This window comes from Lonchura striata, chromosome 3 (genome assembly GCF_050655825.1).
Source record: "Lonchura striata isolate lonStrDom1 chromosome 3, ASM5065582v1, whole genome shotgun sequence".
NCBI classification, from domain to species: domain Eukaryota; kingdom Metazoa; phylum Chordata; class Aves; order Passeriformes; family Estrildidae; genus Lonchura; species Lonchura striata.
In genome coordinates this window covers 66,494,451-66,512,345 of record NC_140705.1, presented here as the reverse complement: position 1 = coordinate 66,512,345, position 17,895 = coordinate 66,494,451, and the positions used below count along the sequence as shown (strand labels likewise).

Here is a 17,895-nt window from a genome sequence, read left to right as displayed (position 1 = left end):
TTCAAGAAGCATTGAGAACTGGGAACAGGGAAGGTACAGAGTCATGAAAAAAACCAAAAGATAAATCATACTTCTAATCCAAACCTTCACTGTAGCTACTGGATAGTTGCAGTAAAACATAGGAAACTTGGCCTGAATGGTTGTTCAAGTCTCTAATTGGAGACAGAGAAAAGGAAAACTGAAAAGACAGAGGCAGAGATGAAGGCATAGGGAATAGCAAAATCCTGGGGTCGCATTCTGCACACTGCCATGGTACAGCAACAGAGAATCTTTTAGAAGCTGAGCAGGTGACAGAGCAATTGCCGAGATGGACAGACCAAGGGCCAGGCTGGATTGAGCTTTGAGCATCCTGGACTAGTGGAAGTTGTCCCCACCCATGGCAGAGGGAGCTGGAACTAGATGAACTTTAAGGTCCCTTCCAACCCAAACCATTCAAATATTCTCCAATTCCTTTGGCCATATGCCTTTAAGGCCTAAGAGGTATTTCACACTTTTTCGCTATTGTCCACAGGCTCACAGTCAGCACCAGCCCTAGAGCAGTGGGATGGGACACAATGCGCCCAAACATGTCCTTCTTCCAAACAGCAGCTCCCTAGATGGAACAACAGTAGCTCTTCATGACAACAAAATAAGTACACACAAGAGCAAAGCTGCAAAAGGATTCTGTAAAAAACCCATCCATCCATCCATCCATCCATCCATCCATCCATCCATCCATCCATCCATCCATCCAATTTTGTTCTACACAGGAAATACCTGTGAAATAGTAAATATTAAAAATAAATTAAAAAGCCAAAATAACAATCAAAAAAGGGCACCCAACTCACCATTTACAGCTAACTATGAAGTACAGAGCTACTACCATGAATAAGTAGATTGTAAATTAAATGCTTTTTTATATCACCTGATAAGAGACATTATGCATGTGCAAACATTGCTTTGCTTGTAATCTTTGATCAACAAAAAAATACTATAAAACAAATTCTTTAAATAAAGTTTTTGGGAAGATAATTTTTGTAATCAAGTTTTCATTACAAACACATATTCATTCTCTCATCTGAATCATGTTTCCTGTCACCTCAGAAGAGCTATCAATATTCGTTAGCCTCTTTAAAACTCACTTCTAGATTAACCACCTGAATTAGGGAACACCACTTTTATGGTTTTACTGTTGCAGTACCATGGTACAAAGCTAATCCAGAATTAATGATGCACAGGCTGTTCTTTCGAGAATACAAAGTATCTCTTTTAAGGAATCAGTGTCCAACCTCCAAAACCATGGAGGCAGGCACCTCTTCCCTGTTGTGGGCAAGCAGCTGTGTACCAGCCAGATGAGGAACTCCAGGAATTCACTTCCCACTGTCCTTTCCTCAGGAAAACCTTGTGAACTTTTTGTCAGCACGTAATGAAATGTGGCAAGTGCAAAACCTCAGCAGACAACAGAGATGTGGCTGTCCTGTCAGCAGATGCACAGTGGTGACACCAGCATTTCTCTCACACAATGTCCCAACTTCCTGACTCCAACACACCCTGTCCAGCCCTGAGGCCTTCTGCTTGCCACATTTTATTTTGCATGTTACAGCAGGGTACAAGGAAAGCAACACCCCCTGCTTCTGTATACAGAGAACAAAGGGCACAGCATTCCTTAAGCCTTGGACCTTCAATCACTTGCAAGGGGAACCTGAATTTAGGGGTATCAGTCACAGGCTAATAAGGTCTGCTGATATCTCCCAAGACAAAAAGCACATTAAAATGCTGAATTTGCAGCATCGCCATTTGTTACCATATCAGCTACACCAAAGCACCACATTCCTGTAAACGGTGTGAAAAAAATCACAGTCACAGAATTCAAAGTCCTAACAATCTGAACAATGTGCCCCCTTAAAAAGTGGAACTGGTTTATAAAGCGACTTTGAATGCTTTGAAGTACTGCATAGTACCTGAATTAAGATGCTACTTTTTGCTTTTAAAATCTGCACTAGTGTGATATGATAGAGTTTTATTATTTTAAATTAACTCTCACATCATAGGCAGTTTGAACCCCTGCAGATAATTTTGGCTCAAAGTCCTCTGTAAGTACACATGGATATCTGCTAATCAAATCAATGAAGAGAACGACATTGGGAAAAATAATCAGTGAAATTCATGCCTGCAGCAGCACTGCACTGGCTGAAGATTGTTATATTTTGATTAAATATTAAAAAGTATTTGAATTTATGATAGAAGCATAATTATATGCACTGCTGGAAATTAACAAGTGTGAAGTCTTGACTGAAGCAAAAATTTCTGTACTTAGTTACTCAGTGCTGCCTCTGAAGGTGGCACTGTTTGAGTTCTACTGTAGATGCCATTCATACAGAACTGCTCAAAGAGAAAAATTAAAACTAAAGAATCACATCAAAAAGTCAAATTGAATCTGATCATATAATTTTCAATGTTCAACACCACTCCCAATTGCTCCTACAGCACTTAAGCTTATTATAGAGCCTGGAGCCCCCAAACATTTCATACTAACTAACTAACATACTAACTCTCTCAGTATACTCTCTCAGTACTTTTAAAGTAGTTTTCATACTGTTCTCTCTCAGTACTTTTAAAGTAGTTTACACAAAATATGGACCTCACAAAGCATTCTGGACTACATAAAATCAAAGATTCTTCCTCAAAATTAGCAATAAAAGAGCTATTCAAGCAGTCAGGCTTGAAAAAGGAATGCACTGTAATTATTCCACTCTGTGGCAATGAAAGTAATCTAAAGTTTAATTTGTATTTGCTGTTCAACTTATCTGGGCATAACAAATATGAGATAAAATATCAAATTATTTTCTTGCTAAAGTTAGAATTAAACTTAAATAATAAGTCATTATTATTTATGCTGTGCATTCACAAGCTACACTACATATTCTGCTAACTGCACTGAAAAGTTTCTGCCACTGCTCTGTAGCATTACTCCCATTTTAGAATATCAAAGGAGTATTGAAAAGAGTAAACAGCAGATTTCAATAGATGGCTCTTTTCTAATATTCCTTCTACATCTTTAATCAAGTCTTCCTTTGTGTCCAGGCTCCAATATACATTCAAGTGAGAGGAATTTGATTGAAAAAATATAGTACTGATAAGGACACTTTTCCCCCAGGCATCTACAAAACAAGCTGGAGGTAGGTGTTTCAAGACCACAAAACCGATTATTTTCACATAAATAAAGGAAACACACAGACAGGCATGAATACTGACCACACAGTTTTAAAGCAAATTTATCATTAGCTTGAGACTAAAGATTCTGAATCTCATTATTAAACTGAATTTCATGGGTGCCACACCTGGCCACACAGAATATCTTGACTGCTTGGAGACTTGGAGACAAACGTTTTTCTAATACATCTAGGAAGTAGCAAGGTGAACTGAAGTCAGTTCCACTGAGCTGATGTCACACAGAAGCCCAGTTGGTACTAGCTCTGCTTTGTTTCTACATTTCTAAAGTTATCCCAATTCTGAAACTTGACCAAGTGATAATCTTAAGCATTCACAAAAAATAAAGAGGAGCATCTCTGAAAGCCAAGAAGGGTACTCCCTTCCTGCCCACAGTTTTTTTTTTTTACAGTGATCCCTGACAAAGACAGTACAGAAGAGTAAAAAGTCATAAATCAGCATCCAATATAAAGTACTGATGTTCACAACACAAAGTTTAACCTTCCTGCAAGTATTTTTTTAATGTTCTGAGGAAAAAAATCCAGCAGTGAAATGTAGCTCTAGTTCATCCTTCAAACTGAAGGCCATAGCAACACAGTACATTGATATGCCACTGTCTGATGATATATGTGACCTGAAGTATGCTAAGGACATAAAACTCTTGAAGGGGAAGGTAAAAGTCTGGAATAGACACTGGAGACTTCATGTCTCTTATCCCACTGTTTCAGGATCAGTTACTGAAAATGTTGTCCAATACACACTCATGTTGAACAGGTGGCTCTGCACAGCTAGCTGGAAGAAGGATGTATTTTTTTCCCCCTTCAGAAAATAAACAGTCAATTTCATGGAAAAAAATCAATTACACATTTCATAGAATGAGCAGGATTCCATCTCACCTATTTCTCCAAATATGCTCTTTCCACCCCTCAGCTGACTGGAGTTTCCTTTATAAATTCAGTTGCCCCCCTCACTCCAACCACTATTTCTCATATTGCAGATTACAGCACACTAGTTGAATGCTATGCATTAAGGATTTTTTTTCTGGATCGGTAGTTAATTTTTTTTTTTTTTTTTGCAAAATCAGTTTATAGATGTCTCCCAAAGGCCATTTATACAGCATCAATATGCCTCGGGAAAGCCCAACTCCACATAACAAATACCTGCTTCAACAGGGTCCATGTGGGAAAGACATGTCAAGGAACACTCCACGTCTCACAGCATTTATATCCATAGTACCAAGATACTGTTTAGCTATATTCATCCTTAAACTGTGCTTATATCAACATAAGTTTGTCATCTGTTACCACAAAACAGTAGCCCTAAAATCTTGATTGACTTTTAGAAAAACATTTAAAAAATTGATTTAAAAATTGAATAAATTGATTTAGAAAAACATTTTAAAAATCATGAACCCCAGAAGCAGGAAGTAAAAAGGGCCTGTGTCTAGCTTATTATTTTATGAATAAGTGAGCAGATCTTTGGTCAGAAAACTCTCATCAATCCAACTTTATGAAATACATTCCTTATGCTCACTGAACTGGAATTAAACAGAGTAATGCATGCCAGGAGAGACAAGGTTCAACAAACAAACAAATAAAAACTCTGGTCATAAGAAATCAGCCTACTTTTAATACTATTAATGCTTATTGTTCTGTTGAGTATTCTGTTGCTCCACAGCATGGAAAAAGCAAACAAATCACAAAAGAAAACATTAGAATATATTTTTTTTTAATTTTTATAAATAACTTATCTGTTACAAAGGCAGTTTACCCAGCTAAATCACAAAACCATCAACTCAAGATATCCAAATTAGGTTTTATTAATAAACAGGTAAAAACTGATTTGTCAATCTTCACATAGAATTGCAGATGAAGCTGAAAAACAAGGCCTCATTTTATAAACAAAATGCATTGAATGCAAGTGCTTTGGGTCTACTGCCTAATTACCTGGGATTGACATTTTCTTCCCACATAAAAAAAATGCAAAGCCTTCAAAACAAAGGCCTCTGTGCATTCACATAGATCACTTGTAAAACTTCTAATAAAAGTGTCCACTGGCAGATGTTTACAGTGGGTGACAGTCTACTTTGTCTCTTGCTACATGGTTAGCACTCCCTCCAGCCTCACGCTAAGTGCTGCTGCTACATAATTCTTCGCGTGCTGTCTTTCATGCATATTGTACTGGAATTCCATTTTCTTGATCTCGGTTACATACATCCCCGATCATGTGAGTATTTTCCTTAAAAAAATAGATCATCAAAATAAAAGAGATGCTTGAGGTTGCTTCAGTGTTCAAGTCTGTTTGATTTCTCTTTTCCAGCCTTTATTTCAGTTGTCCTAAATATTGCTATCCTTGTTTTCTATAAATATGAGACTTCACCACAAAGTCAGGTTTAGAAACTGGCTGCCAAAACAGGAAAGCATTTAAAGTCCTTGAACAAAGCTGTACGATGCTGCTGCTGTTGATTTTGGCACTTTATGTACTTCCCCAATGGACCTCTCTTCAGGAGTCTGCAAGACACCCAGCAGATGAAGCAAGCTGAACTCAGATGCTGATCTGTTGGCGGGTTGAAAGTTTCCTAGTATAAGGTTTCCTCACACCAGACAAAATGCTCCCTTTGTGTCACCCACCGTAAAACTCAGTGTACAGAGTGAACTATATGCATAACTCTTCCAACTTTTCCTGCACTTTTACCACGCTGCATCTGCAGGTCTTCACAGATCATCAGCATTTACAAGAGCAATGTACAGAATGAGCAGAGGAAAGCTATTTTGTGCATAGTTTCTTACTAATGCTCTTATTTTAAGGCATTGCTTCTCTCAGATAAAAGCTTAAAAAAAGGGACATGATCGTGCTTAATCACTTAAAGGGAAAAAAAGAAAGTTAACAAAAAGACTATTACACTATACATACAGAAGTACAAGAAAATAATAAAGGTGAGGAAAAGAAATCACTTAAAGCAGGCTCTAGAGCTATGTACAGTAGGAAAAGCTTTGGGGTATTTCACTGTGTGTATTGTACAGACAACGCATGCAGTTTTTCCTTTTCATCTTTAGATGTGATTGTACTGATTTCTGGCTTCACAGAGATGTTTTCAGGGAAGACAAGGCAAAGAGTACCACTGATTTGTGAAGTTCTTCCCTTTATCAAAGGCACTATGTGGCAGCAAACAGTTTAAATATTTAAACCTTGTTCCTTTTTAAGATCTCCTTTGTGCATGTAGTGTTCCGTTGAAAGCTCTGAAAACAAAAACACTAGCACTCTATTCCTTTCCCCTGTCAAAATTCAGTAGTGACATCGGGGGCAGAGAAGAGGATGGGCAACACCCGGGCACTGAACACGGTGTGTGTTACTGGTAATACTGTACATGGTTCAGGCAGCTGGCAAATCTCTCAGCAGACTGCCCTTCAGCCAACCAGCGTCAACTGCCTGTGACACAACTCTGAGGTATTGCTTGCTCTGTGGGCTGACATTTAACAATAGCAAAACACCATCTCGTCACACCTTCCATTTTACAAAATCCTATGCATAAATGCTTTTTTTTCCCCCAATGCCTGAACAATTCCTTGTATGTTTGCTATGGTTTTACGGAAGGTAACGGGCCCATTGGCTCAGAAATGCCTGGGCATTTCACACTGTTCACAGCGATTTAAGGCCGGATGGTTTAAAAAAGTACAGGCGGTACAACTCCACTGAGCTCCCTCATCTTCATCTGTGTCTGGAACAGTCTTTGGTGTTTTCACAATGGACCTCTGATCTGTGACATGGAAGAGATAAGATAAGCAGTTACTAACTGAAAGCATTGAAAGAATTTTGAGATTTTTTTTTTATGCAACTGAGAACTATCTTGTTCCTCTGAGAACAGCATAGTTATTAAAAGTGACAAAAGCAGCTTTTTACCACCCCCTTGACTACAGCTTGATTGTAGATCAGCCGAAAGGCTCAAGGTAAAACTACAAAAATCAAGTTTCCCATCCCTTAACTCTGCTTTCTTCCCTCAGTTGAAAGCTACTGCATAGAAAGAAGATAAAATGTTCAAATTAATCAGCACAGGAAACATGTACAAGATTTAGATCTGAGATCTACAGAGTAGTCTAAAATTCGTTACAACAAGAAGTATATGCTTTTGTAACCCTTTGATATATTAAACTTTTTGATTCTAGAAAGAAGGCAGCAGTTCTTCAAGCTAGCTCAGCAGGCAGATGTACTAAAGAAAAACCATTGCCGGGCTCTGTCATTCTAGAGTAATCATCCCAGCCATACCAACACATGATGTGTGTGTTAGACAGCATGTGTGTTTTTGCATGATGTGTTAGCCAGCAATCTTCAACTATTTTAAAAGAGAAAAGAAGAAGAGATAAAAGAAATGAAAAGAGAGATGAGTGACTTCTCAAGTTAAGGGTTCCCTGGTTTAGGCAACTGCAAAATCCTTTCAGCCCATTAATTCATTTGGAATACATCTCATCATCAACTAATCAATGGCAATTGCTGCAAAATGACAGCAAGTGCTCCAGAAGTACAATGGTACTGATCACAGTTGCAAGAAGAATTATTTTTGTTCTTTTGTGATCAGCAGTAATTCTGTTATATGTCAAAGCCTACATGATAGCTAAATTGAAGCTTCAAATTAAATTAAAATTAAAGTTAATGAAGAACTAAAATACAGCAGAGATACTTTTTTAAAAAGAAAGAAGAAAGATAATTGATAGAGGGACTTCAGAGCTTTATAAACCAGTCATGGTTAATTTTGCATTTTTAAGATGGATTGAATTAAACACTCAAATTTGTGAGCTCCTACAAGATAAGCCAACAGAAATGTTGACAACTAGTCAAAGAAAATTAATTTTTCTTCTCTGATAGATTAGTTTATATTTATTGTAAAAGAAAGTACATAATTGAAAGAACTTACAAGTTCTTCATGGTTCAGTTGTAAAATGTGTCTAATGGGAACGTGTATGGATTTAACTTTACTTGGAATTTTCACTATCAGCTCAGGTAATGAAGGATAAAAAGTGCTTTAAAGAGCATGAAAACCGGTATCAGTTTGGAAGTGTTACAAAAGATCTGCAGGACAAAAAGTTCAATTTATCTAAACCATTTTACAATTTAGAACTGTCAGAAATCTCTAGGATGAGATTCTGTAATAACAGTTACTTCACATTCTAAGGAGAATTTAACACACACATATCTGTATTATGTGAACTTCCAGGACAGAAAGACTGCACAGAAACACCTGTGGATTATCTCCATGTTTCATGAGGTGGTCTGTCTAAAGTCACAGTATTTGTTACTGATGTTCCAAACAAGTTGAATTCATTCTCTGCTTTATGTAGAACACAAGAGATAATTGTTCTGCTTTGTTTGACATCCTGAGTGGGAAAAAAGCAAGTAATGTGCACACTAATGACTAGTAAAATGTTTAAGGGTAGCTAATATTCAGCAATACTGACTGCCCTACTGCTCTGCATTACTTTCAAATACCTAGAACTATATTTACCAAAAGTCAGAAGAGGCTTTCATGTAACTTGTTAATACAAATTCTACAGTAGCCACAAATTCCAGTGAGGGTAACCAACCTGAGTTGTTAGTACATGTAAGTAAATCTACTCTTCTTTATGGATAATGGTGAAGTCATCTAAATGAGTTTCACTGATTCCTAAGCAATGTACCTCATGCTCATTTTTAGAGAAAGATGGCTGCTTCCATTACATAAACTGTCTTACAATATATTACCCATCTTTAACATAACCCATTTAATATACTTCTCTTTCCTGAATGTATGAATAAAGAGAAAACAAGAGAAAACAGAAACATACTTACTGCCAATACAAATAAAATGCAAGGTTTGTATGCTTTTGAAGTAATCTATTTCATAATCAACACTTAAACAAGATTTGTAAATTAGAATTTGATATTGGATACAAACCAGGTATTTGTATCAAAACCAAATTTTATTAATACAATACCTTTGGGTTTTGGTGGCACGGGACCAAGAAATCCAATATTATCGTAAAAATTATGAATAGCACTGGGATTAAAATGTGGTCCTAAAAATAAAAAAAAAAGTGCAGCAGTTTAAAAAAATAAACTTGAGTAGGGAGTCATATCAGTTTTTTCTGGTAGTAATTCTGTAACAATACTATTATTCACTTTTCACCTTTTATATCAAGGTGTCAATACCTAACTGAGATATTAGTGATTTCAACAATACACTTTAACAAACTTATAAAGTCAGAGACAAAATCTAGCAAATTAAACTCCTTTAGAGGTATCTTTTTCTGCTACACTTTAAGATCATTTTGTTAGTTCACCTTAGCTGACTTTTTCTAAATTGAAACTATACTCAGAGATAGCTTACCTACTATGCAGTGTATTATACATGCTTAGAATTAAAAGTCAAGAGGAAGTTCTAAATGCAATTTACCGTAACAAGAAAAAAAAACAACTCACTATTCACTCTATTTAAGGTCAGGTTTTTAGTGTAGCATTACACTCAGCACACCTGTCCTGAACTGCAGGTACACTGTCTGAAGCAGAATTTGGTGGCTCATGTCCCAGCTGATCTAACAGCTCACTGCTTCTGAAAGTGGGAAGTATCAATTCCTTCCCTCTCACTATCTCAGTTCTCCCTTCCTGTGCCTCTCCCTCACATCAGCTTTAGCAAGCTTTTCCAGTAATGCAAGTTTTAGCTTGGCTTGTGAACAGAATCAGCTCTGCAAAGTGTCTAAAAAACTGATACAGAGTCAGAGCTCAGTAAGTGGCAAGAGAGAGAAGCAGGAAGAGAGAGGCTTTCTTGTTGGCAGTTCCTGAACTGGCTCAGCTGTCTCATAATTTCACCCCCATCAGCAAAAGCTGCGTCCCTGCAGACAAGGAAAGCAGAGAGCACACTGGAAGTTACAACCACACTTTATTTGCTAACTTGAGAGGCTAAATACAGACAGAGGTGTAAGACAAAAAAGAGAGATGAACACATATGTATAGATGTATCATTCAAAAAACTTACTCTCTTTGATACTCAGATAATCAGATTTTTTCACCCTACTACTTAATAAATAAATGGCATCACAAACTTCTCTCTTCTGAGAGAAGTATGAAATAGGAATGACCATGAAATTAGGAAAATCATATGGCAAATATAAACAACAGGCTTTAAAGACAGTTACTACCATGATTTTACCCAAAGTAATGCAATGATTTTTCAAAAAGTGTGTATATCCATTATGTATGACACAGAATTTTTTGAAACATGTGGACAGTGAAAAAAAAAAATCAACATTTACAGTTACTGATGTACTAAGACATACTGTACCTCTTGCTTGAAAAAGATCAATCTCTTTGGTTAGGCAATCTATGTCTATCTGCAGTTGTCTGTTACAACTTCTTAACTGTTGCATTTCTTCCAGCTGAAAAAATAAATCTGCCTGTTAGACTAATTTTCCCAGTTTATGAACAGTTATCACTCAGGCACAGGTAGACATTTAATTATTTCAGAAGTGATGATAAAAGAATCTTCCCTAATGACCACCTTTCTTTTAATCTAAGCATAATCTTATAAAAAGCTTCCTGACCTACTAAATTGTTCTCTCTCATCAGACTTCAGAGCTAACGGAACAACTCCAATCTGCCGTCAGGGCACAGCCAGTGGTCTGGTCCACCAGATCAATGGATGATCATCCAGCACTGAAAGCTGGTGCATTAATCTGTTTCTTTGGGCTCAGTATATGCACCAAGACCAAAAAGTACTTGGTGTGATAGCAGTATGAGTATTAACTTGTAAGGACTATCACGTCAAACCTTTTGTGACTGCCTTTAAAAACAATACTTCACAAAGAAATTAGCAATCTTCAAGGCTGTGGTTAAATGACACATTTTTAGTCCTTACTCTAAACTCCATTGTTTATCAGCTTAATTCTAGCTATACTGCCTGTCCCCAGTATATTGTCAATATCTGAACAAGTCTTCCTTCAATTTATTGTGACAGACCACACTTGTGGTTTAGGTTCATACCCTATGGATGCTTCAACTTACTGATGGAATTTGGGAAACAGAATTCGATCTTTTCAGGCGCCTTCGTGTTAGATTATTCTCCATTTCATTGACCTCTGATTTTAGTTTATCCAACTTTTTCTTTTGAACCTCAAGTTCTCGTTGAAGTCGCTCCATCCTGGCCTTCTGGTGTACCAGTAAAGCTGCAATACATAAAGTCCCATTTTATCTACTTTATTATCCTTCACATGGCAACATCAGATTAAGATGCAAGTTAGTACTCTTTTGAGAAAAAAAGGAAAAAAACACTGCTACAGACTGCTTTTCCAATTTTCTCACAAGAAAATCTCTGCCATAAAACAGAAAGTGCTGTATTTTTGAAAACAGCATAAGCTAACTACAGACAAACAAATATGAGAAAGCCATACAACATAATAAATGGCCATGCAAAATTTAACTGTAATCTGTAAAAACCTACAAGACTAACTACCCAAAGGCAGAACAAACATTTCTTCATGTATTCATCTTAACACTGTAAAACAGGTAGCATGAAAAGGATTTCAGACAACTGAAATATGGAGCACTACATATCCTTATTACAATTAGGATTGGATCCAGTGTTCATCATAGTATGAACCATCAAACAAAACCAGACAAGAAATAAGCACACCACTAGCAACCTGTGATATTTGTCAAAAGCTGAACAGTATGTCACTTTACCCCTAAACTATGGTGCTGAATCATTAGCTCAGCTTCTAATTTCTAACACTGGTTACTATTTGTAAAACAAAAGGCACAAGGAGACCTAATCAAGAAACAATGAAGTTAGCAAAACTGCACAGTTTTAAACCACAGTTTTTTAAAGGTATAAAGAATCTAAGTAGCAGATGACACAAATTCATGCAATCTAATGAGTTTATTTCATTGAAAGCAGGCTTACTATTAAATATCATCACAAAAGCAGGTATCACAGATCAAAGTAATAATCACCTTCTATAAAAATGTATTTCATTAGATCAAACAAAGAATCATTTTAACTTCTGCACAGCCATTCATTCATCCATTAAACTAGTAATTCATATAAACTGTGATAATTTTCACAGACTATGAATACTTTTCTATCACCCTGGAAATTATAAACAAGTAGCAATAACAAGGTATTTTATAAAGATTGCATTTGCTTCACAAAATCTTTCAACCAAATTCTAGCTGGAACATGATGTTTAATTCCTTATAATTTCTTCCTTCAAGTACCAAAAAATTAGAAGCATTCAAATCTGGTTGCCTAGGTTTCCCAAATAGCAGCAGAGGAAAAAAAAAAACCCACATCAAAAAGAAGGAACACTTCACATCTCTGGCAAGCAGAACTGTCTTCTCTTGCAGATCCTGCCTACTCATTCATTCATTCACACATTGCATTTTGTCTTCCAGAGGTTCTTTAAAAGGAGGAACCATGCCAAACTATTTTTGAACAGCGTTACAGACTGTACTGAGATCCAGCCTAGGCTTTTAAGCCACAAATGTTCACAAGACACTGAAATGACACCTAGATTCTGCTATGCTTTGTTCAAATTGGTGAAATTTTCATAAACAGACACCTTTACTTTGGGTCACAGTAATTGCACTACAGTAAATATTGCAGCTGTGCTCATATGTGAAATAAAAATGTAATAACTGAAATCTCAGTATAAAGATTTTTGTTGAAGACTTGGAATTATCAGGTAAGTAATCTCAACAGCCTCTCCTCTTGAAAAGTCTTTTACAAACAGTAAATGAAGCTGCAAATCTAAAGAAAGGAAATTGAAGACTACTTTGCCTCTACTCCTGCAGAGAGTGTACAAGCCCATTATCTTTTTACAGTTTATTTCCAGTTCTAGACAGTCTCTTCTGTTTTCATTACCTTGGTAAGACTGCTGAAGCAACACAGCCATGCTCTACTGCCTAGACCTCTTCAGACCTGTCAAACTGTGGACGCAAGCAGCTGGTGAGTAGCCAGTGATGCTGGATGGGGTAGGCGAGGAGCACTGTTACCAGAATATCAGGTTGTAAGGCATGGCATGGCCTCAAGAGTTCAACTATGACCGAGACCTGACCTGCGCATCCCTCATTCCCTTTTTTAAGGTACTCTTGAAAAAAACACAATATCTCATTTTGATGTTCTCCTACTTGTGAGGTTTAGAAGTTCAGCTGTCAGTATGGAACTGTACAGGGAGGAGAAGGCACTGATGGAAGGTTACAGCACTACTACATGCTTTTCATTTTTATGTCATATCTGGAAAGTTATACAATTTATTCTCCTAGGAACTTTGTGACTTAACATCTGACAATTTCAAATCCCAATAGGTTTTAAAAGCACACATTAAAAATTACCATTGTGATTAAAGAAGAATCATTTGATACTACTGTGCTATCCTTCTACTATTAAAAGCAACTTTGATAAAGAACTTGAAAGAGATTGGTTTAAGTGGAGACTTTCATATACAATTTGGTAATTTTGCTTTAATAACAATTTGGTAGCTGCAGGAAAACAATGGTGGGAGGAAGACAAAACCCTTCCTGTATTTCAGTGTCATATTTATGAATGGAAACCAGCAATTTAAGTGTTCAGCTCCCTCTAGTGTTGCTCAGAGCAACTGAAAACGTTCAGAAAAACACTGCAGTTCAACTTCTTAATTAAGTGCAAACAGGGTATTTGGCACATTTAGTTTTTTACACTTCTGCGTGCTTCCATTCAGCAGAGTAAAGTATATTTCAATGCTCTGGCAGATGCCACTGTTTCCTCTGACATTCAAAGTGCACATTTTTCACATAAAAGCTGTGTATCATTATAATTACAGGAAGAAGCATAAAAGTCTGGGGGACAAAAGTTCACTCTTCCTCTCCCAGAAACCTTGTCAGTCAGGCACTAAATATACCTTTAAATTTGTAAATCTATGCATAATTGTTTTTCCAAAGACTCAGTGAATATTAATTTAGTGTTTTCTGCTATTTTAAGTGTTTCTAAAGATTTCACCCTATCCTATAGACTATGTATTTCTTGAATCTCTTAGTTTGTCAGATATGGAGGGGATTTCTGGCAATGCTGTTACACTGTGGCAGGAGGTTCATGAGAGTTTCAAAACACACTTATGCTTGTGCATGTTTTCAAAATTATTTGAATCTGCAAAGAAGTCAGTCATCTGATGTGCAACTTCAATAGTTCAACTGATTTTTTATTATCTCTTTACCTATTTTTTTAAAAAGAGCCTCACTGAAGAGTGGGGATAAGGATATACAGAGCCAAATATAAAGTGGTGTTTTTCTTAGACCACATGAGGCAACGGACTCAGAGCCTCTTGGCACATAGGCCACAGCTGTATCTTAAAGTCTTTTTTCTTAAACATCTACAAGGACTGGCTAAGAATTAAAAAAAATTGTTTCCTGCAGCTTTATTTTTTTAAGTTTTAAAGAGCTCCAAAGCAAGAGCTGTGTAAAATGTTAATTTACTAATCTAGTTTATCAATTCATTTATTTACATTAAAAACAAAGTGGCGAGAAGTACTAATCAAACATGCATCCACATATATAACTATATATTACTCACTCAACTTTGCACACCATCCTCTTTCAAGTTTAAGAAAATAGTATGAAAATATCACAGTCAAAGCCATGTAATATTTAAACAAGGGACTTAAGTTCCCTAGTAAGAAAACATCTACCTAGTGATGTTATTACACAATTATGTATTTTCTTGATGGGATGCCTTTCCATTACACAGATGGAAAGCTATACGCAGAATGAGCAACTATTAAAATAACTGTTCAGCCTCACTACTCATCACATGATAAGCATAAAGAGCATATATCACAAAAATGTACCTGAGTACAGAATTTTCAATTTCTAACAAGATTCCAATTTTTCATCCATATGACATTTTATACTAAACTAAATTATATATTGAAATCCCACTTAACTACATCATATTACTAAAAGTAATTATAAATTGTAATCTCTGCTAAATGATGGGAATACTCCTGCACACTGACAGAAATTATACTGAACACATAAAAATGCATCCTCTTTTGGCTGTCCTTCTGGGCATGCATCTAACATTACCCTTCTCAAAGCACCGTGAATTTTTACTGACTTCAACAGCAGACACATGCACTCAACACTTCCACAAGTGAGTCCTCAGTATCTCAAACTAGAATCCTAGAAAATGAGAAACATCCCTCAGCAACCACTTCTCAATAGTCTGGTGACTCTGAGTCTCCTAGGATCACAGAGTCAGTGCCAGAGATATAACCAAGCATTCCAGGGAAATGACACTGATCTTATCTGAGCAGTACCCACTCCTTTACACATTATGTAACCTCCAAGTTTGGCAGCAAATAAGACAGAGACCTGGGGCAGTCTTCTACTACCCGCTGTGACTTTCTTGGGAGGGAAACCAGAAATATCATGGAAGGAGACTGAGGTGCCTACACACACTGCAATTAAGTAAAGTTTTTTTGATGGCAAGCAGCAGTACCTACAAAGACATCCAATACATCTTCTGCTCTCCTGGGCTGGACCATGCATATAAAAGAAAAATAAATAAAAAGAGCAAAGGAAATTTCATTTGACATCAAAGCAACTCCCTCTTCCACCCCAAAGTTTCTTTCCCCCAAAGCCAGTTTCAATTCTTCCTGCCAAGATAAGAAGCATTCTGTCAGAAATGGAAAAGCTGATGAAAATACATTTTTCTCTAATCATGGCCAGAGAAAATACTCATCTTCTCTAGTTAAAATTAAAATGAAACAAGCACCTTGCATGGAAAGATTCTGGCAGTCTGGCTAAATCATTAGCAGTTTAGAACACAGAAAACATCAAGTAACTCAAATCCCTTTTTGTATGCAAGACTAAAAAAAACCACTGCTAAGTGTAAGAAACATGTTTAAAAGCAACAGTTAGGACTTCCAGATATCAATATGATACAAGTAAGTCTATCAGATTTCTCAACTTTCCAAATATTAATTAATAACAAAAATGTAAGAAACACTGCACTTATTGCAGCAGAAATGGAATACACATGCCAAAAATGCAAAACTTCTCTACATGTAAAGAACTTCAGAAGTATAAGCGCATTTTCTAGTGTAGGACACAGAAGGATGGTGATTTCCTGAGGTTCCTAAAGTTTTACCAGCCCACATCATCGATCTACACATCACCTAAGAGCTGCAACTTGGCTTCAGGAAGAGCTGGGCTCCACAGCAAGTATGAGGTCAACACTTCTGGAACTCTAGTATCAAACTTGCCTCATCTTGTTAAACTGCTGGTACCTGCAGCTTGTAGAGATTTTGCTGGAGGTTACTGTGGCCATCACTACCAAGGGTACAAGAGATAAAAAGGTAGACCTGGTAGAAGTGAGCACTCTGAGAAAGGAAAAACAGAAGAACGGGACAACTCCCCAAAATGTACCCAAAGTGCTATTTTGCAACCCCCTAAAAAGTACCCAACTTGCTTGGGAAGCAAGTTCATGACCTAAAAGACTTAAAGCCTAAGGACAAGATTTCAATTGCTTAATTTCTGGTATATGAAGTTTTCCAGGACTAAGACTAAAACATACAGCTAAGTCTCCCTCCAAAGTAAGAAAAGGAAATATGATCTTGGGGGCAATTGTTTTGCTTACCTACAGATGAATTTTCTGAAGTTCTTTATGCACTGAACATAAGAGAATGTAAGGATGATTAGCTTTTTTGTTTTGACACATAACCTTTAGAAACTTTTGAGTTAGGATTGACTATTCCTCACCAAAGATAATTATATCCAGAAGTAGTGCACAAGCTAGAATAACTTTTTGATTTACTTCATTAACACAGTACTCCAGATGCAGGCCTGTCTTTCAGTGTCCTGATCACTGTACTTACTTACACAAAATAAAATGTCTAAATTAATCTGAAGAATGTTTATATTGGCCGTGGAACAAGACAGTTTTTGAAATTCTGAATTGTTTGCTGAGTCCAGAGAGGACCAGTGAGGTCAAAGACAAATTATTTTGATAACCTATTGTGAATACTGCTTAAATATCCTAAGACTCATTCAACATTTTTAAATGCTTACAGGAGGGTTAATAAACCATGAGTTGGTAATAAAAGCATGCAGACCCATGAAAACACAAGAAAAAGATTAACAGGTTATCTCACTGTATCACATATTCTAAGTTTTACCCCTCCATTACCACTGATCCCTTAAAACAGATTCCTTTGGTTTGGCGTTCTTTTTCACATTTTAAAATGTAACAGAAGTAAGTATCAAGACTTTGAGCATTTTATTGTAGGAACATAGTAGGAAACATGGAGGCCAGGCCAACACTTTGTGCCATTAATTGCTTTTGAAGTCTGCTTTTCTTTCCTCTTAAATAACACTCAAAAAAAAAAAAAAAAAAAAAAAAGGAATATAATCCAATGTAAACAGTATCTCACTGATTTAAAAATCTGACAATGGAATTGTAGCTTTTAGTAGAACAAATGTAGATGTTTCTTCCAGAACAACATAAAAATGAAGATGGTATGACTCCACTTCATTAAACAGATAACATGTCTGCTTAAGACAAACAGAATAATATCTCCAAGTATTCAGCTATGTGTCTTTACCATAAAAAGAAATCTATGATTTGCTTATAAAATGCTTTTATTTATTCAGGAAACACAAATGCTAAAATTAAAGACACTTTAACATCATAGAGGTTACTAACTGTTT

General features: G+C 36.5%; 1 protein-coding gene across 4 annotated transcripts in view; it reads right to left on the bottom strand.

Moving 5' to 3' along the window:
• Positions 1-4,900: 4,900 nt before the first annotated feature.
• Positions 4,901-17,895, bottom strand: part of TAB2 (TGF-beta activated kinase 1 (MAP3K7) binding protein 2) — a 60,303-nt gene continuing 47,308 nt past the window's right edge. For all 4 annotated transcript variants that reach the window (XM_021527034.4, XM_021527036.4, XM_077782127.2 and 1 more), the window contains 4 exons: positions 11,218-11,378; positions 10,499-10,592; positions 9,156-9,236; positions 4,901-6,946 (listed from right to left, as the gene is read on the bottom strand). In XM_021527034.4, coding sequence (XP_021382709.3) covers positions 6,801-6,946; positions 9,156-9,236; positions 10,499-10,592; positions 11,218-11,378 — 482 coding nt within the window. In that variant the 3' untranslated portion in view covers positions 4,901-6,800. The remainder of the gene's footprint in view (positions 6,947-9,155; positions 9,237-10,498; positions 10,593-11,217; positions 11,379-17,895) is intronic.